At 38.5% G+C, this 21,303-nt stretch overlaps 1 protein-coding gene and 1 long non-coding RNA gene across 5 annotated transcripts in view; one reads left to right on the forward strand and one right to left on the reverse strand.

Moving 5' to 3' along the window:
* The window catches only part of LOC138812190 (phosphatidylinositol 3,4,5-trisphosphate 3-phosphatase TPTE2-like), a 34,861-nt gene extending 19,713 nt beyond the window's left edge, over positions 1-15,148 (reverse strand). For all 4 annotated transcript variants that reach the window (XM_070000185.1, XM_070000182.1, XM_070000184.1 and 1 more), the window contains exons 1-7: positions 15,129-15,148; positions 13,476-13,578; positions 13,278-13,341; positions 8,567-8,627; positions 7,263-7,342; positions 7,077-7,165; positions 1,071-1,132 (exon numbers count right to left, since the gene is read on the reverse strand). In XM_070000185.1, coding sequence (XP_069856286.1) covers positions 1,071-1,132; positions 7,077-7,165; positions 7,263-7,306 — 195 coding nt within the window. In that variant the 5' untranslated portion in view covers positions 7,307-7,342; positions 8,567-8,627; positions 13,278-13,341; positions 13,476-13,578; positions 15,129-15,148. The remainder of the gene's footprint in view (positions 1-1,070; positions 1,133-7,076; positions 7,166-7,262; positions 7,343-8,566; positions 8,628-13,277; positions 13,342-13,475; positions 13,579-15,128) is intronic.
* Positions 14,213-20,720, forward strand: LOC138812192 (uncharacterized). Its single transcript, XR_011367567.1, has 3 exons — positions 14,213-14,388; positions 18,272-18,318; positions 20,685-20,720. It is a non-coding gene; the product is annotated as an uncharacterized lncRNA (long non-coding RNA).
* The last annotated feature ends 583 nt before the right edge of the window (positions 20,721-21,303 follow it).

A 21,303-nucleotide genomic window follows, 5' to 3' on the forward strand; every position in this document is an offset into this window, starting at 1 on the left:
TTCTGCTAAATCATGCTCTCAACCCTTTCTTTTTGCTGGTCAATTTTAGGATCAGTGCTTGCTTTCCATTCAGGCATGCACCTGAGCCATAATCTGCCTACTACAGGTTTCTCCATCATCATGAGATGATAGGTCTTCACCATCATGTCAGGCTTCCCTCTGTGGAGCTGGAGTCTTGTGGATTTTTCTGCCCAGGCTGGCTTGGATATGTGATCCTCTCATTCTCAACTTCTCACATAGCATGGAGTGAAAAAAGGTGCATGCCACTGTACCCACTGTGACTTGAGAACTGGTCTCATGACCTATTTTGTCCAAGCCACAACCCTCCTCTTCTCAGACTCCCAAATAGCTAAGATTACAGTGAGTCACCAATGCTCACCTTTTCCTTGATTCCTATTTTTTAAGTATTGTATTATACAGTTAAAAACTCAATGCATATCTTACAAAATTAAGTAAATTGAGAGAAAGGGGGGTTGGGAAGGATGAGGATAATGGTGAAAGGGTGATACTGATCAAGATGCTTTGTGGTCATAAACTGCTTTGTTGATTGAAAACTCTTTTGTACAACTACTTAGGGATAATAAGCATGTACTTTAAAAATGCGGGTGCTGGTAGCTCACACCTGTAATCCTAGCTACTCAGGAGGCTGCGATGTGAGGATTGCAGTTCAAAGCCATTCCAGGCAGTAAAGTCAGTGAAACTCTTTATCTCTAAACTACCAGAAAACTGAAAGTGGCACTGTGGCTCAAGTGGTAGAGCACTTGCCTTGAGCTGAAGAGCTCAGCTCAGGGTCAGTGCCCAGGCCCAGAGTTCAAGCCCCATGACCACCACCACCAACAAAAACCACTGTATATCTTAGATTTTGTGAATTTTGGTATTCCCTTCAATTTGTGCCTCATTGCTCTCACCATAGTCCTGGCTCAGAACAAGGAACAGGCCAGTTACTAACTGCATATTAAACAAGGCAGCACAAATCCAGATTTTTCACTTAAGCACCATGATCTAAGAACTTTCTACAAGGAATGTTTCAGAACCAAAAAATTCAACAGAGATAGTAACATCTTTCTTACCTTCGTGGTTAAAAACATTCCAGTTGCAATAAGGCAAGTGTAAATCATTGTCTCTGTTCTCCCTAGAAAAGAAGTTAGTGTTTTATTAAATGGGGGGAAAAATTCAACACATAACCTAAAACCTAAGAAAAGTGAGGGAAGGGGAAGGTTGGGAGGGGTGGGTAAGAATATTGAAAGAGATGACATTGATCAAGAAGCACTGTATTCATAAACTGCTTTGTTGAATGGCAATTCCTTTGTACAGCTACTTAAAGATAATAAAAATATTCAAAAACAAAAGCATAATAAATAAATAAATGGAATAGTGCTCATTAAAAAAAGAATGCAAGTTAGTTCCAGAGACCTTTTTTGACAGCCAATATATATTTATATGTTTTAGTTTTACTTTATACATGAGATCAAAGCTAAGGACATTAATAACTACAATTTAACATTTTATCACAAACTTTTTTGTTGCTGTTGTTGACTGTTAATATTTTTTTTTTTTGCTTGCTTGTGAGGTTTTTTGGCAACTGTTTGGTCCTAACACACAAAACAGCAGTTGAACCACCAAAAGAAAAAGAAAAAAAATATCCAAACAAAAGGGACCGTTAAGAAAAACATTTCTTCCCCCCCAGCCTAATCCACCAACAGTGCAAGCCTGGAGAGGGGCTGGGCATGGCTCTGTCTAACCCGGCGTCCGGCTGTCCCAAAGCCACACAGCAGCATGCCTATCCCTTCACTAAGCCTCTGGGTTCAAGTAAAAAGATAGACAGCGAGCGGCCTGGCTCCACTGGCCCTGCGACTCCACATGCCCAGCGCACACGGGCCTCCTTCTTTCCCATGCTGCGAACCACCCTGGATCCAGGTGTGTGAAGCCGGCCTGGGCAAAGGCGATGCCCGACCGCGCCCGCTCTCCAAGCCGATCTGCTCTCCAAGCTGATCTGTCACAATGCCTCACAGCCCCTCCCGCTCAGCCCTCCCCCCCCCTCCCAATTCAGGTCTTGGCCCGGGGAGGGCTGCCATGCGCTGCGCGGACCCTTCTCCCATGGGCTTCCATCTTGATCCTGGCCACGGGGGGGGGGGGGGGTGGAGGAGGGGGGAGAGAACTGAGAACCATGGCTTCATTGGAAAGATTTGAGGAACAAAAACCCAGCTTAAAAAAAAAATCTCCTTGCAGCCCTTATTTTGCGGCATTTTATCTGAAAGCTGGCAATGGAAACCTCTTTCCTCAAAGAAACCATTCTTACTGGTGGAAGGCCTAGCACCAAAGGGGCTTTGTGACTTATGCATTCAATGCACAGTTAAGAAAATCAGACTCTCCATTATTATTGCCTCTTGACACACAGTTATGTGTGACTCATCCACACGATGACTTTCAATCGATGACACCAAGACCATCTCCTCCTTAGCCTGATCCATAGCACACTGGAACTGAGTGCGGAAGGGAGGCATAATCATTTGGCAAATGCAATCATTTGGCAAGTGCAATCATCACTAAACCTCTCAGACAATGATGAGTTCACCCAGCTGGAAATGCCTGCTGTATCATTAACAACCTGTCATTTCCAATTGGTCAGAGAAATCTAGATTTTTCTTTTTCTTTTTTTTGGGGGGGTCCAGTAGTGGGCCTGAACTCTGGGCCTGGGTGCTGTCCCTCAGCTCTTCAGCTTAAGGCTAGGGCTCTACCACTTCAGCCACAGCGCCACTTTCGGCTTTTTTCTTTTTGCTTATGTGGTGCTGAGGAATCGAACCCAGGGCCTCAGGCATGCAAGGCAAGCACTCTACCACTGAGCCACCTTCCCAGCCCTAGATTTTCCTTACTAGGAGCTTTCCTCCAATATTTTATAGTGGTCTTGCTTGAATTGAATTTAGCTGCATAATAGATGGAATCTTCCTGAAACACTCAACTTAGTCTTCAGAAAAATTAAAATTCTGTTCAGCTTGACATTTTCAGATTTATATAGTATTTGGTCATTTGACATAACAAAGATAAATAGACACAAGATAGAAACTAACATTTATTTATTGACTTATAATGAATTTTTACATGCTTGTGAGAAAGATACCTTAGCATTAGGAATAAAAAACTGAGTTTCTACAAGTTTAAGAGATTCTGTGTGTGTGTGTGTGTGTGTGTGTGTGTGTACTGGGGCTAGAACTCAAGATCTCTCTTGGCTTCTTCCGCTTTTAGAGGGTACTTTACCACTTGAGCCATATCTCTACTTCCAGATTTTTGTTGGTTACATACAAGAATCTCTGGACTGGACAGCTGCTGAACATGATCATCAACTGTCAGCTTCCAGATTAGCAACAATTATAATTATGAGTCACCAGTGTCTGGCTGAGACTTCCACAGTCAAATAAAAAAAAAATCTTGATGCCAAGTGAGATGTCTGTCATGTTGACAGACTCAAACTGTTCTCAAAACAAGAAATACAAATGGCTAATAGATATATGAAGAAATGTTCAACTTCCTTAGCAATAAAGAAAATACAAATAAAATGTACACAAAATTGCACCACACCAAAGCAGATTGGCAATCATAAGAAAACAACACAAAGGGATGGTCGGGGTAAAAACAAAGTGTGGGGGTGGGTAACAATGCTCAATAGGAAATGTACTCATTATCTTACTCATGTAACTATAACCCCTATGTAGTATCTTTATAATAAAAAATATATAAAAAAGAAAAGAAAAAAAGAAAACAACACAAAGGCTGACAAGGATGCAAGAGAGGGGTGAGAAGGAACCCTCATATAGTGTTGGTGGGGTATAAAGTAGGACATCCACTATGGAAATCAATATGGACCTTCTTCAAAAAACTAAACATAGCTGGGCACCGGTGGCTCATGCCTGTAATCCTAGCTACTCAGGAGGCTGAGATCTGAGAATCGCGGTTCAAAGCCAGCCCGGGCAGGAAAGACTGTGAGACTCCTATCTCCAATAAACCACCAGAAAACCGGAAGTGGCGCTGTAGCTCAAGTGGTAGAGCACTTGCCTTGAGCTGAAGAGCTGAGGGACAACCCCCAGGCCCAGAGTTCAAGCCCCACGACCGACAAAAAAAAACAAAAAAAAACTAAACATAGATCTACTTTGTAACTCTTACAAGTTTAGCTTCACTAGTGAATTTTCACATAGGGAAAGAGTAATGCTAATTTATGCAGATTCACTCAGAATATAAAAAGTAAAAGTAACTGAATGTGCTTTTATGAAGTTGGAACTGAAAAAGATTATTATTAGAAAGGAAAAATTATAGCCAATCTTACTTATGCCTTGGATTCAAAAATCCTAAACAAAATATTAACAACAGGAATCCAGCAATTGATCAAGTTAATATAGTATAATGATACTGTGTTTAGAAAGACAAGTTGCTTTATCACTTGGTAATTAATGCAACTAATTACACTAATAAAATGGAAAATAAGATTACCATCTCAAAGACTCAGGTAAAGATTCTCATAGAAGTCAAAATCCATTAATGTTTTTAAAATATCTGAAACAATTTTTATTCTTTTAGGCCCCATCTTTTAAAAATTCCATCAGTTCCATGGGCTGAGGGCCTAACTTTAATGCACAGACCTTTTAGAGACATTCAAGATCCAAGCCAGCAGTGGCTCACACCTGTAATCCTAGCTACTCAGGAGGCTGAGATCTGAGGATCGTGGTTCAAAACCAGCCCGGGCAGGAAAGTCTGTGAGACTCTTATCTCCCAATAAAGCACTAGAAAACTGGAAGTGGTGCTGTGGCTCAAGTGGTAGAGTGCTCACCTTGAGCTGAAGAGCTGAGGGATAGTGCCCAAGCCCTGAGTTCAAGCCCCATGGCTGACAAAAAAAAAAAAAAAAAAAAAGATCCAAGCCATAGCAATAGTTTCATTTGCCATGGGCTTGTAAATTGCCAGATTCAAAATATTTCTACCTATGAACCCAAACCTGCTTGTTAACTAATGGGCAATAAGTTGACTCTACTGAAGTATATGACCATTTTTACTGTTACATTTAAAATCCAATGAGAAAGTCTGGTTTATAGCCCACCAAAATGTAATTGTTTATTTTTATCAAAAGTTGTAAAATATGCAGGAGACAATCATTCCAAGCCCAAAGCTAAATGAAAGAAAATCTATAGGCACTTAAATTGGCTTAATTTAAAATACTACCAATTAACAAATAATAAGTAGAATACAATTATTTACTCCTTGCCAAATCAACTTCATTTCTTCATGCTCTAAAGATTCCAGTGTAATTAAAAAAAAAAATCTCCAAGCTCTTTTCTCTCTCTTTCCTCTCTTTCCCAGCGCTCTCTCTCTCCTAGGCCTTTCCCAGCCGCATGGAGTGCCAACCTTGCCTGGTCCCAGCAGGTCTACTGAATAAACCTACCCCTTACCTTAAAAAAAAAAAATCTCTGCTGGGTTCCGTCCTTAAAAGTTTATCACAAAGTTTAAGAATACTCTTAAATTCTACTGGAACAAAAAGAAATGTAGACCAATGACAGCCAGGAAATAAATTCATAAATCTTGGATTAACTGATCTTGGAGAAAGGTGCCAAAACCACATAATGAGAAATAAATGATACTGGAACAAGTGAAAATACATGAGCACAAATATGAAATTGGACCATATCTTAATCACCAAATACACAACAACTCCAAATGATTAGAGACTTAAACATTAGACCTGCAACTCCAAAGCTACTAGAAGAAAATACTGTGAAACTGTACTTTGTAATACTGGTCTGAGTCAATTTGTTTTTGCACATATATTGAAAAGGAGAGGCAATAAAAGCAAAAAATAAACACATGGGATAAAAGCAAAATGCTCCTGCATAAGGAAGTTTATAATCAATGGAGTAAAAACATGACCTACAGAATATCCAAAAAGATTTAAGAAACTTAACACAATAGCAAGAAAATAAATTCACCTTTTCTAAAAATGGGCAAAGAGATATGTGGGGTTGCCATGTCTATAATTGCAGCACCCGGGAAGCTGAGGCAGGAGGATCACAAGTTTGAGACTAGCCTGGGCTACCTAGGAAGACTATCTCAAAAAACAAAACAAATCAGAAAGCCAAGCATGGTGTCTCACACTGTAATCCTAGCTGTTCAGGAACTAGCAAACTAGCAATGAGGAAGAATGTGGCAAGACTTCATCTCAAGTAAAAAGTTGAGCACCGCAGTGTGTGTTCATTATCCCATGTATGTGGAAAAATATAAAGTAGGAAGATCACAGTATAGGCCTGCCTATAGGTAACCAGAAAAGTGAGTCCCTATGTGTATAATAACTAAAGCAAAAAGAGGAAAAGTAGTATGTGTGGCTCAAGTGGTAGAGGGCACTAGGAAGTGTGAGGCTCTGGGCTCAAACTATAGTAATGCCAACAAAACAAACAAAATTCACCTCAAAACCCCCAAGGATCAAAAAGGGTTAAGGGTGGGACAAAGGACTTGGAAAGACATTTCTCAAAAGACAATGTGCAAGTGGACAATAAACAATGGCCATGAAACAATGCTCAATGTCACTAGTCATTAGGGAAAAGCAAGTTAAAAGCACAACGAGAAAGTACAAGTTGGTAAGGTAATGTACTTTTTAAGTAACTTGACTTAGCTATTCCACCAATGTATACCAATATAAAACTATCATGTTGTATATTATATAAATATGTACATTTTTATCAGTTAAAAAGGAAAAAATATCCTGAAATAAAAGGAAAGTGCTCTAACATTCTGAAGTTAAATACCCTTTACATTTTGATACATAAACTGGAAAATCAAAAATGAAGAAACCTAAATCATCAGTAATTGGAGAAAGATACGCTCAACCTTCTTTAGCTCGTTCCTTCATGATTCTTTCCCTTTCTTCATCCTTTCCCTTCTCTATTTCCTTTTTCTCCTTCCTTCCTTAAGCCTTAAAACCAATATTTAAAATGTTAGCAACATTAGTACTGCTGAATAGCAGTATGAATCCTCTGCTAGTCCTTTGATATTTATTTTTGATCATCTTTGGAAAAAGGGAACAGAAAGAAAAGCATTATTACCTTTGCCTCCTTTACAATGAATCACAATGACATTCTGAGCATCCATGGCCAACCAGTCAATGACTTCTTTGGATAACAGAATCATCTCCCTGATTTCACATAGAAGTATAGTTGATTAAAAAATAGTTCCAAATATTCAAGCCCAATGAATTTAGTACTCTTCTGACAGTGTGGCACAAAACTTACTCAAGGGTAGGGACAAAGGGATCTTCGATCTTAATCCAGCGCATTCGGTCATGAGTGCTGCAGGTCAAAAGACTCCTCGCCTACAAGAAATAATATACATGTCATATCTCTACGCCCAATAAAGCTGAAATTTTCTGTTGGTAATTCCCATTTTTCTGCAAAAGGAGCTTTCTGGGAAGCTTCTGTTGCTTTAAAACTATTCTTAAGATCAACAGCACAAAGTTTCCCAAGAGGGCAGGGCACTGGTGGCTCATGCCTGTAATCTTAGAAACTCAGGAGGCTGAGATCTGAGGATCGCAGTTCAAAGCCAGCTCCAGGCAGAAACATCTGCAAGACTCTTATCTCCAATTGACCACCAGAAACTGAAAGTGGTGCTGTGGCTCAAGTGGCAGAAGTGCTTGCCTTAAGTTGAAGAGCTGAGGGACAGCGCCCAGGCCCAGAGTTCAAGCTCCACGTAAGAGGGAAGCAGGCATGTCAGTGGACCAGAGAGGCAATGGAGAGGTGAAGGATTTTAGGGAAGGATTCTAGGATAAGTGGTTTGTTCACCTCTGGTAATCTAAAATCAATTTGTTGTTTCCTACACCCCACTTTTAACCTTCTAGCAGACTACTCATCCTATCATCACACATGTGTACCATGGAACAGAGGTCTAAAATGCTCAGTCCCTGGGAAATGGTCATTTAATGTATAGACAAGAGAAAACAAAATCAAGAATGACACAATGGGAAACTGTTTTCTACAGGCTTCTTTTTGTTCTTCCCGCGTGGGTCAGAGAACATACCTGCTGACTTGTCTTCAGTACAATCTGGCATGAAAGACAAACTTCTCTGAGCCTAAGAGCACAAGCAGACCTTCCCTGAACCCTGCCTTGATAACTCTGCCTCTCTGGTCTCACTGGCCTACCTCCCTCATAGGGAGCTTTGTGCTACAGAGCTAACTTTTCCTACCAAACAGGACCAGCATGAAATAAGGATTTCTGATCTAACTTCCCATCACTAAATATTTACAATTAAATGAAGCATAAAAAGGGATCATTTAGGGCTGGGACTGTGGCTCAGTGGTAGAGTGCTTGCTTAGCATGCATGAGGCCCTGGGTTCATTTCCCTGGCACCACATAAGCAGAAAAAGCCGGAAGTGGTGCTGTGGCTCAAGTGGCAGAGCACTAGCCTTGAGCTAAGGAGCTGAGGGACAGCGCCCAGGCCCAGAGTTCAGGCCCCATGACCGACAAAAAAAAAAAAAAAAGAGGATCACTTTCTTATACATTTTCTATCTACAGTAGCAAAAATATTAAGTCATATACATACTGCAAAGGTTGCACACTAAATAATGATCAGAGTGTTTGGTGTCAAGGAAGCGGATGACCTCCTAAAAAAGACAGATACACATCTTACATATCCAACATAACACATGAACAACCCTGGAGTTAGTAGGAGTAATCTAAAATGCTATTCATTTTTATTTACTTGTCTCTTTCTGGTCCCTTCTAGGGAACATGCAGGAAATGGAACCTCCTGATAGTTTTTAAATAGCCTCCAAAATACACATTGTTTAATTTTTTTAAACACTATAAATTTACTACATATAAATCCACATGGTTTAATATATATTTATAAATGCACAGTGCTTAGTGCTGTAAATATACATTGTTTATGGTTATCTAAGAAAGAAATTAATTGGTCAACTACCTTAAGTAAGTCTTTTTGAAGTAAATAATTAACAGTAAGGAACATATGGTGGGTATATCAGAATAGGTGTTTTTAAAACAGTTATTTGACTATTAGTTCCCCTATGCTCTATGTAGATAAACAAGTATAAAAAAATATAATTGTGGCATGCAACATAGAAAAAGATAACATTTTAAATCGCTAATAGGAATATGGAGACTTTTTAGCTGACCTATGTTTCCTTGTTTAGAAATGAATATATATATATACATATATATGGGTATATGTATGCTTATATATACATAACCATAACTTTAAAAATAGGAAACAATAATTAGTATTTAAAACTGTTCTAAGCTAACAGAATTTTGAGCTAACTTATCCAGTAAAATACATACACACACACCTTTGTGTAATAGGAAAGTGACTGTCATAAAATTAAGATATTGGTTTCCTAGCACGAGAGCGTGTTTGCTGGCTTGAAATTAAGAAGAAGAAAACTAAAGCATCAAGTGCTCAAGGGAAAGAGTAATAAGTCAAAAAGCTGAACACTGCACAGAACAGGAGGCAAGAAAAATAAATATGCATCCAAGTTTCAAGGGATAACTTGAACAAAATAGAACTAAGATGGATTTAGAAAGCTAAGATCAAAATTCACAAATAAGAAATTTAAGTGACCCAGAACATCACAAACCAGGATATCATAAAAACATTTGCACATCAGTGTTCATTGTAGCACTATTCATAATAGCCAAGTTATGGAAACAGCCCCTACAATAAATGAGTAGATCAAAAAAATGTGGTAACTAAGCACAATGGAATTTTACATAGCTATTAGAAAGAATAATATGTCCTTTGTAGGGAAATGGATGGACCAAGAACAATCATGTTAAGTTAGGTACATCAAGTCAAAGAGACAAACAGCATATTTTTTTCTCTCATATGTAGAAGCTAGATCTAAAATACACTGGGAGTACTCCAGGCAGTTACACACAATGCGACCAATGGAGGATACTCTTGGGGGTGAAATGCTTATGTGCCTCTGATCAATAAAATAGTATTTATCAAAATGAACTCCAGGAAATTGATGAGGTTTTTTCTTTGTTATTGCATTATTTTTTTTTGTCTTGTTTCTTTGTTCATTTGTCTTTGGGAGGGCAGGGAGAGCACAGAAATGAAAGGACAAAGAGTGAACAAATGTAGCAGAACATCAAACACTATGTTGAAAATGAACTGTACAACTTGTGGGTAGGGATGGGAAGGAAAAACTGGGAGAGAAAGTGAAAGAAGGGGTGACATTCTTAAAAAGAAATGTACTGTATTTTCACTTATGTATATTTCACTTATGTAACTGTATTTTCCTCTGTTTATCACCTTCATAAGAACAATAAAATCATTTAAATAGGGATACAGGTGGATCCATTGCAACAATAAGATGTACAAGTCATTATGTCGAAAAAGGAACTTTATAACTTGGGGGGGGGTGTGAGATGAGAAGGGATGGGAAGGGGAAACAAAGGAGGAGGCAACAATGCTTGATAAGAAATGTACTCATTACCATGTCCATGTAATTGTAACCCCTCTGTATGGTATTTTCACAATAAAAAAATAAAAAAAAAAAAGAGTCTCTCAGACTTTTCTGCCCAGGCCGGCTTTGAACCGTGATCTTTAGTTCTCATCCTCCGGAGATTACAGGTGTGAGCTGCTGGCGCCTCGCTCAGGGATTTTTTTTTTTTTTTAAAGAAAAAAATCACTTTTACATTTCTCTTAATGTCCATAAACAATGACATTAAGATTTGATTTTTCTGCTTTTGTTCAATTGTATATGTTTCACTGCCATATTTTTTGAACATTTCAAATACTTCTCATCTAAATTAGCTGAAAGGGGATTTATTTTTTTTATTGTAAAGATGCTGTACGAAGTGGTTAGAGTTATATGAGTAAGGCAATAAGTACATTTCTTTTTTTGGGGGGGGGTCCAGTCGTGGGGCCTGAACTCTGAGCCTGGGTGCTGTCCCTCAGCCCTTCAGCTCAAGGCTAGCACTCTACCACTTGATCCACACTGCTACTTTCAGCTTTTTTTCTGTTTATGTGGTGCTGAGGAATCGAACCCAGGGCCTCAGGCATGCAAGGCGAGCGCTCTACCACTGAGCCACCTTCCCAGCCCCAGTACATTTCTTGTTGAGCATTGTTACCCACTCCCTTGTTGTTTTCCCACCATCCCTTCCTTCTCCCATCTCCCTGACTCCACATTCACCCCCCCCCCAGATTTACTGGTAAAGTTTATTTCCAATATCCTGTCTTGTGGGTATTATTATTGCAATGGGTCATCCCGTGTCCTTATTTCAGTGTTTTGTTATTCCCTTTCCCCTCCCCCCAAATTACACAAATGTATATACAAGATGCAGGGTACCAAAATCAAGTACAGAGACAACAGGGGATACACCATAGGCAGAAGAACATATAAAGGAAACAAAAAAAAATCACATAGTACAAACAACAACAAAGAAAGGGGATTTAAAGCATGTAGAACAAGTTCAACTACCAAGAATCTACAATGGTCACACTCTGTCACCAGATGGCAGTTTCTATTCCTCAGATGACCCAGTAGCTGCTCAGAGATGCCCAGATGAGCCCCAATGAGGTAGCGAATCCTGTACTAATCATTTGGCCCACTCCATTAACCCCAACCCAAATTTACAAACCACAGCATCTTGAGCTAAATAAATGGTAGCTGTTACAAATCAAGTAACTTTTGGAGTAGTTTGTCACAAACACAAGCAAGTTGGTACCATGCTATTAAGATTTTTCACCTGAAAGAATAAATCTGTGAATACTGCCTCTCTAGGTCAATCTGAAGCTTGAGTCTACAGTGTGCAGTGACAAATTATTGCTGGTTATATGAATATGCTTATCTCTATGGAGTTCCTATAGAGTGACTGTTGTAGAGATGCAGGAAATGATATGGAAATAATACGCTCTGAAAGTCAAAATGATTATGTTATAACTGTCATCACAGATGGGAAATATATAAAAAGTATTCTACATATAACCAAATTTTTTTTCAGAAAGAGAACAGAACTAGATATAGAAACTGACAGGAATAGTGATACATTGCTAGGATAACCAAGATAATATATTAAATTATGCAATAGAAGGGCTGAGAAGATGGCTCAGTGGTAGAGTGCTTACCTTGTATGCATGAGGTCCTAGGTTCAATTCCTCAGCACCACATAAGCAGAAAAAGCTGGAAGTGGCACTGTGGCTCAAGTGTTAGAGAGCTAGCTTTGAGCTGAAGAGCTCAGGGCCAAGTTCAAGACCCACAACGGACAAAAAAATAATAATAATTATGCAACAGAATACTAGTTAAACTGGCATGGTGTTCTTTAGGGTTTAATTGGTGCTTAGTGCTTTCTAGTGCTCTTGGCTCAGAAAACTTGAAACCTACAGAGTAGTGACCTCATTCTCTAGGTTTTAGGAAGATAAAAGGTCTTTCTTGGATCCTTGAGATATTTACCCAAACCAAATTAAGTCTAAATGAAATTCCAATGGAGCCACCTGAAAAATCCATCCCAGCCAACAAGTCTTCATTTGAAATGATATGAGATTACCAAAGGTAATCTATCCATATGTTAACCTAACATACAGCATATGCCATCACAGATAGAGTACTTTGAAAGATTATGGTGGGAGAGTAAGCAAGAAAGCAAGGAAAAAGCAAGCAAGCAAGACAGAGAGAGAGAAAGGGAGATAAAAAGCAGAAGTAGGATGGAGGGACAGAGGAAAGAGAAGGAAGGGAGGAGGAGGAAAGAAGGAAAGAAAGAAGGGGAGGTAGTAAGGAGAAATAATTAAAAAGGAAGAAAGCAAATAAGAAAGATAGATAAGTAGAAAGAGAAAAAGAAAAGCTGGGCATGGTAGCTCAACCTTGGGAACCTAGGGAACCTAGGTGGCATAAGTTAGGGGACCATGGCAAGACTTCATCTCAATTCATGGCTTAATGCAGTGGTATACCCCCATCATCCCCAGTGACGTGGGTAAGCACAAGTAGAAGAATTGTAGCCCAGGACAGCTGGGGCATAAAGCAAGATCCTATCTTGAAAATAGCCAACAAAAAGGGGCTAGTGGTGTGGCTCAAATGGTAGAGCACGTCCCTAACAAGCACGAGGGTCTGAGTTCATTCCCAGTACCACAAAAAAGAAAACAAAAACAAATCAATGTGACTTAGATACACATACTTTGGTTTGGAAAAACCAAAAAGAATATTACCCACCAGGAAAATGTGAAATTAAGGTTAGCGTCAAAACCCAGAACTGTAATTAATATAGTAAATCAACAGTTAAGTTTCACAAACCAGTGGTGTAGGTCAAGTTAAGGGTAAGTCTATCCTTGCTGTATCTTTCTGTATCTCCTGAGATCTGGGAGTTGAAAAAAGAAAATATATATAGTAAATAAATATTATAAATATAAATCAAACACAAAGAATTTATATTGCTATCTACAACTCCTGCAAGTATTTTATGGTACGATAAAACATGCTTTATCCACTTACCAGCCTTCTTCTAGTATCTTCTTCAAGGTGTCTCCTCTGATTTACTAGATGAAGCAGTCTTAAAAGCGTGATGAGCTGCAGAGGTCGCAAGATTGCTATCACTCTAAATTCATAGATAAATTTGAGATAAATTTGAAAATATCCTTTTTGGTTCAAAAATAAAAGAATTTATCAGTGTGGATATTAAAATGTATAGTCGGTATACTAAATCTTCAACCCCAGGGCCTTGTGCATGCTGCACTAATGTTCTATCTGTCAGCTATACCCCTAACCCCAGAAGGTATTTGGTAACATGTGGATATACTTTTGGATGTCACAGTCAGATCTAGTGATGGAGACTAGAAATGCTTCTAGACACCCCACCATGAATGGGTATTTTGAGAGAATTTTAGAATGTTCCTTCCTTCCACCTTGCCCCAGTAAATAATTATCTAATCTAAAATGTCAATAATGATAAGGTTGAGAAATATAAGTTTATTAGAATCGGTAGACTAAACGTTTTGGCTTAAGGGCAGTACTTTTCATTTGCTCCCCAAATGAACAGGGTTTTGTCCATGGGTGTTACTCTTTTTGGTAACAGAGGTTCACTATATCCACTATGGGCTTATCAGGCAGGCAACAGACTAGACTACCTCCCAAACTTACTGGCTAGTGATTCTCCTCCCATCAGAAACACCATAGCAGAGAACTGCTGGTGTAGATATGTAAAAACAAGTCATCTGGATGAAGTTGTTAAACACAAGTTGCAAGTCTAGGGGGAGCCTGAGGTGTTTTCTTGCATGATAGCAAGTTCTCAAGTGAGGGTAAGGTTGCCTATTGGAGGACTATATTGACTAGGGTGATTTTCAAGCTCCAAAAGTCTACCACATTATACATTTACTTGGGAACCAAACTGAAGCCCTGGGAAATGAAGGTAAGGAAGAATCTACTTATTTGACTTCTAATAAATGCACCTAAAAGCCCCTAGCATCTACATTCATTTGGAGATAGAGATATAGACAGAGATAGAGAGACACATACACAGACACAAAGCCTTCATACACATTATACTTTCTAATCCCTTACTGCTTTAACTTTGCCTTAACATTCTCCATTTCTACCAAAATGACATTGCAAAATTTTTCCACTGGGTTGTAGTGCATGTCACTTTCTTGGTTTCTATTTGCTGGTTTTTTTTAGAGAATTATGACTGGAGTCACTCAAGACTTTACACAAGCTCAATACTGTTATGATTATAGGAAAAAACCTAGATTGGTAGGACTTCAAATGGAGATTTAGGGAGAAGCTCAAAATATTACAAAATTAAAATTTCTTCATTAGATGTTCCATTTCCTGTATCCAAGTAAGGGTATGTAAATATATATACTTTTTCCTGGCCTTAAAGGCCATCATCTTGTAGTGTTCAAGATATGAGAATGTAACAATATTTTCACTTTTTTCTTTCTTCTTTTTTGTGGTACTGGGATTTGAACTTAGGTCTTTGTACTTGCTAAATAAGCACTTTATTAATCAACCCATGTCACCATTCCTAAATATTTTATCTTCGAACAGAGACTAAACAGCATCAGTTCACTATACAAGATTCAAGCCATAGAATATGAAAAAAATAAAAGAATGGATAAAAGAAAACTACAGATAGGTCATATTTCATACCGTGACATGTCTTTAAAAATTTTAAAATCCAGAAACATATATGTAATATCAATGCAGAAAGTGACACCGACGATCAGTGTGTCTAAGATGTTAAATGTATCAGAAAAATAATGCTTTTTCCTGTAAAAGATAATAAAAATGATTACCTTCAAGAGGAGCACAAGTTATTTGAAATTGTACTTTAATGGATTATTTAAAATGCATTGTCTAGACTAGACTAGGGGAAAATACAGTATTAAGGAAAGTTCTCAAGTAGTAAATTTACACTTACTATATATTAAATTAACTTTAGAACTAATTTAAACAAATTTTATTAACTTTACTATTTAATATTTGTATCTATCACATGTGCAAAATTACATATTTGCAGATTAAGACTGCAATTTAAACTTAGTAAATAAGAGATATAACCAAACTGCTTGGCAAGAGGCATGCACTGCCTTCTCCAATGTAGATGGGAGAAGGAAAGTGGTAGTGTATAGCTCTTAAACAAGCAGCTCAGTAGGTCACATCCTTAGAGAAATGGACTAAGAATGTACGAGGAGCTTATGAGAGGGGTAGGAAGTGCTATTCTGAACCCACACTGGAATCCCAAGGGGCTGCTGATTCCTTCCTGGGACAAAGACAGACTTCTATCCACCACATGCTCCTTTCCAACATTGGCTTCTGCAGAGGTGAGGACTAGGCTTTTGGGAAAGGAAAACCTTTTTCAGGCTCTCACTAACCTAGCAGTAAACTCTCCTAAGCTCAAAAGAAGGAGGATAAAAAGTCATCAGGAAAGAACACAAACTGCCTGAAGTGCTCTGGAGAAAGGGAGGCCAGGAGATCCAGTCCCTGACTCCCATAGCAGCCCAGCTGTAAGGCTTGTCTGACCCACCCACCTTCTCAGAAAACCAGCAAGATGAAAAGGAAAAAATATCACTTTCTTCCTACCACATTTCACTAATGAGATAAGCATTCCTCACATCACCTCCAGACCTCATCAAAAGTTTTTGTTTGAATGACCATTTGAATGAATGACTATTTATGATCTAGTATCTAGTATTTCATATACCACCAAATCTTTTTTTTTTTGGGGGGGGGGGTCCAGTCGTGGGGCTTGAACTCTGGGCCTGGGCGCTGTCCCTCGGCTCTTCAGCTCAAGGCTAGTGCTCTACCACTTGAGCCACAGCGCCACTTCTAGCTTTTTTCTTTTTTGCTTATGTGGTGCTGAGGAATCAAACCCAGGGTCTCATGCATGCAAGCCAAGTGCTCTACCACTGAGCCACCATCCCAGCCCATACCATCAAATCTTAGTTGAGATTCAAGTCATAATCAAAGTACTAATATTTAGACTTCACATACATGTTCCTCTTCTTAGTATATATGTCAACACATTAATTGCCTAGCCCTTTTCTATTTTTTACTTCTTTTTTTATTACATATATATTTTATTATATATATATTATTATATATATTATTGTACAGAGGAGTTACAATTATATGAGCAATATAATGAGTACTTTTCTTTTCAAGCATTGTTGCCTCCTCTTTGTTTTCCCTTCCCATCCCTTCCCATACTCTGCCAAGCCCTTTTCTGAAATCCCTTTAAGCAGTGGATGTATTCTAAGAATACATTGTGGGAGTGTCAGCTGTAATATAAAAGTAATTTAAGCCAGTCAATGAAAAATTGGGTTTGGACTGACCTTTATCTGTGGCCCATAACTTCAAGAATTATTATTATTATTATTATTATTGGTAGGTCATGGGGCTTGAACTCTGGGCTTGAGTGCTGTCCCTGCACTCTTCAGCTCAAGGTGAGCACTCTACTGCTTGAGCCACAGAAGCACTTTGGTTTTCTAGTGATTTATTGGTTTTCTGCCTGGGCTGGCTTTGAACTGTGAACCTCAGATCTCAGCCTCCTGAGTCCTAGGTTTACAGGCATGAGCCACCGGTGCCTGGCTTCAAGAATTATTTTGATGAAGAGTTACACATCTGGTTGTGTTGACATGCTCGTTATCTTAGGCTCCCCCCTTTTTTTGTAGAGGTAAAGCAAGTTGTTTAATAGAGAGTTTAAGAGGAGTTTAATGTACATGATGAAAGAAAAAAAGGGCTTGAGCTAGTTGGCTCAGGAGCTTAGCACACTTCTCATAACAGCACAATGTGGACTTAGGCTCAAAAAAAGAATTAAACTTACCCGTCTACGTATATTTGAAGAAGAACTTCAATAAGGAAAAATAGGCTAATTGCTAATGATGTCACTCTGTATTGGAATGGAATATAATGTTCGCTCTGAGGAACTAAAATATCCACAACCATCAACACTAGGTCAGTTAAAAACAGCAAAATTCCAAGAATTCTGAAATAAAGACAATGAGTAAAACATTCATTAAAGCCTTTCATCAGATATGAAAATGTCAGTGGTAGGAAAAATTATAGTGTAGTAGAATCTCAAAATATGACTCCATTTTTACCCTGATGTAGGTACATCAGAACACAAGCTGGGTGTGCCTGCGCAGCAAGCACAAGGGCCCCAATACTACTAAAACACCAGGTCCACTTTGACTGGAAAGATTTTTCTTTTATAAAGATAAATTGAATAGATTTTGAAGTATTTTGTTACAATTGTAACTCAAAATATTATTAAAGTTTACTATGAGTCATAGTATAAACCATTCTCTCATGTAGAGAAGTAGCCTAAGTAACACGTCACCAGAATTGAGTAATTACGTGTATAAGGTGCTTGATAGAATGCACTCCATGCTTTCAAAACCTTATAATGCCTACTTTATTATTTTTATTTGCATAAATAGAAAATGTGTGTCAATATACTATTACTTAGACAAATGTCACTTTTTTGCAAGTTTAAATGTCTACCTTAAGCCAATTTTTCAAAATAAGATTCTATTAAGAAGAAACAAATGGAGTATTTTGCAACACCTTGACAGTGAAAATTCTTTTTGTTCCATTTTGACTTTTTCAGATGCATTGCCATTACAAATATTGATACTAAATGACATACACATTATTTCATTGCTTGTATTTCTAGAATCTCACATACCGAAAAGGTAGGGATGTCATAATGAAACGTAAAATCTTCTTGGGATCACTGTTGTAAAAATTAATAAAAATGAAATCAATCACATATTGTTTCTCTAACACAGATGAGTTTAACTGAAAAGCAAAGGCCTCTATAAGAATCAATTTAAATGTAACTATCCATTTAAAAGGAAATTCTTGAGCAGTTTTATAACAAAATGATGTTTTTACTAATATCTGAAATCTTAACATTTCTGTTTCATGTATTTTCACTTTCATAGCCATAATATATGTGGAAAACAATAATATTTCCCTTGGGCATACAGTTCTAACTCTGACACTATGGTAGAATTAGACTTGAAGCCTTAACTAGTGTACATGTGGTAGAAGGGAGCTGCTTTCAGATGTCAGTTCTTCCATGAACAAATTGTCATCATACCTTAGCCAGACCTGTTCCCCACAGCAATGAAATCAGAGACATCAGAGATGAACATGGGCAGTCAATGGGTCTTTGTCTTTTAATCGTCATCTCTTGAGACCGATGACTAGTATGTAAAGGTTTCCACTTAGGGTTGCAAGTGAACCTTACAGGTAAGATGTTTTAGTAAAACCTATTTCAAATCAAAACACCCTAAAGACTGGGCTTTTCCCATTAATCCAAAGAGGGAGAGCCTGTATAATGACTGGGAAGTAATGACTATTTTATCACATAGCTGGAAACAATGCACCATTACCCTGCTGAGGCTTCCAACAAGGGATCAAAATTCCACTCCGAGTGGAACAAACTCCAAGACAATGCCCTTATAGCCTGTGCCCAAGACTGTGAAATGAGAAGAACAGAGGCAGTGGCAAAGCTGCTCATGGAAGAATACTGTTAACTTGAGATACAGGGAATTTCCAATTCTAATCTTCCCTACATCTTCTCTCTACTGCCTACTTCCCCTACATCTCCTCTCTCCTACTGCCTACTGCCTATTTCCTACTATCGTTATCCTGGCTTCGCATGCTAAGGCGATGGATCAGGGACCAAGCTGGCCCAAGAGGTGAATTATCTCCCCCAGGAATTCTAGTCCCTCACTATAAGCCCTCTCTGATCGCACACACCAGTTGAGTCTCTGGGAAACAAAGAAGTGTTATAATAAATGTGAACTTGCCTAACAGGGTGACAATACAGAACCATATGTGACAGGCTCATGGAGGCACAGAGGAGAGACTTGGAGGTAGCTCTGGCCCCTCCAGTCTCTCTTCTGGTTATTGTTAAAGAGCGCCTATATAAAGCTGTCTGTACAGTTTACAGGATAAAGATTGTGACTTATTAGCCTTGTAGACAGAAAAACTTATGTTCCTATTTGGAAGCAACAGATAGCTACTTCAACATGTAGCAACTCAAAGCATTTGAGCCATGTACCTGCGCTCTTTTTTTTTTTTTTTTTTTTGGTCCGGTCGTGGGGTCTGAACTCTGGGCCTGGGCGCTGTCCCTCAGCTCTTCAGCTCAAGGCTAGCACTCTACCACTTGAGCCACAGCACCACTTCCGGCTTTTTTCTTTTTGCTTATGTGGGGCTGAGGAATCGAACCCAGGGCCTCAAGCATGCAAGGCAAGCGCTCTACCACTGAGCCACCTTCCCAGCCCCTGTACCTGTGCTCTTAAGAGCAATTAATCCAAAGCTGTACTCAACCCAACAGGAAGGAAAAAAAATGAAGAGGTAGGCATAAGGAAGATGTCTTACAGAGGAAAGGGGTCAAAAGAAATTTAGGAATACAAAATAAATGAAGAGTATTTAATGTAGCATCAGATGTACCAGGTGGAAATGCAAATAATCATTCTAAAAGCAAAGGTAAACAACATAATAATAATACAAGGAGGAAAAACAAAGAAGGAGTTGGTGAAGATGTGCCTCAAGTGGTAGATACATCTATCTAGCAAAAACAGGGTTCTGCATTCAAACACCAGTACAATACCACTAAAACTCAATATATTATTAGAGGACTTTGGGGTTTATCACAAAATTTAGTGTTTCTCACAAAATTCAGTGTTTAATGAAGAGAAGAAAAGGGAGAGAATGCAGTCAAGCATGTAATAAAGACTACAAAACTAAGAAAAGTAAGAGAAGGTTGGGAAGGATAGATGAGAATGTTGAAGGGGTGTCATTGATAAAAATGTACCACATTCACAAACTGCTTTGTTTTTTTTTTTTTTTTTTTTTTTTTTTGTCGGTCGTGGGGCTTGAACTCTGGGCCTGGGCGCTGTCCCTCAGCTCTTCAGCTCAAGGCGAGCGCTCTACCACTTGAGCTACAGCGCCACTTCCGGTTTTCTGGTGGTTTATTGGAGATAGGAGTCTCACGGTCTCTCCTGCCCGGGCTGGCTTTGAACCGCAATCCTCAGATCTCAGCCTCCTGAGTAGCTAGGATTACAGGCGTGAGCCACCAGCGCCCGGCCACAAACTGCTTTGTTAAATAGCAACTCCTTTGTACAACTTCTTAAAAATAAAAAAAAATTAAGACAGAAGTAAAATCAGCTAACATTTTCTGTCTTTCAGAAGTACAAGTGTGGTTTGGTTCTAGCTACTGATGAAGAAGAAAATGGATAATTATTAAGATATTAAGATACAAGCATGGACAATTAGAAATAGACTAGACGTTTCAATAAAAATGAAAGGAATAAAATAATCTAATAGAAAATAATAAATACTTTTATTTTTACTTTTAATTTATGCTAAAAAACAAGGACACTTCATAATTAAATGACACTATCGACTAAAAGGACTAACAGACATCTACAGAATATTCTATCCCTTCTTCCACAGATTCCTGTAAATAGCTCAGAGAATTTTCTCCAGAGTAGATGTCATTTTAGTGTCTAAAGAAAACCTTAAATAATACAAGCAATTAAAATAACTTCTTTAATTTTCAAAATCACAATGAAACACTAGAAATCATCAGCAAAAGAAACTACAGAAAATATTCAAGCATGTAGAGACCAAGCAATGTATATATTTCTTAATGATCAGTTGGGTGACTGGAGAAATAGTGATGGAATACAACATTTCTTTTTTTTTTTTTTTTGGTCCGGTCGTGGGGCCTGAACTCTGGGCCTGGGCACTGTCCCTCAGCTCTTCAGCTCAAGCTCTACCACTTGAGCCACAGCGCCACTTCCGG

Source organism: Dipodomys merriami, unplaced genomic scaffold, assembly GCF_024711535.1.
Source record: "Dipodomys merriami isolate MVZ:Mamm:240054 unplaced genomic scaffold, mDipMer1.0.p SCAF_56, whole genome shotgun sequence".
Lineage (NCBI taxonomy): Eukaryota > Metazoa > Chordata > Mammalia > Rodentia > Heteromyidae > Dipodomys > Dipodomys merriami.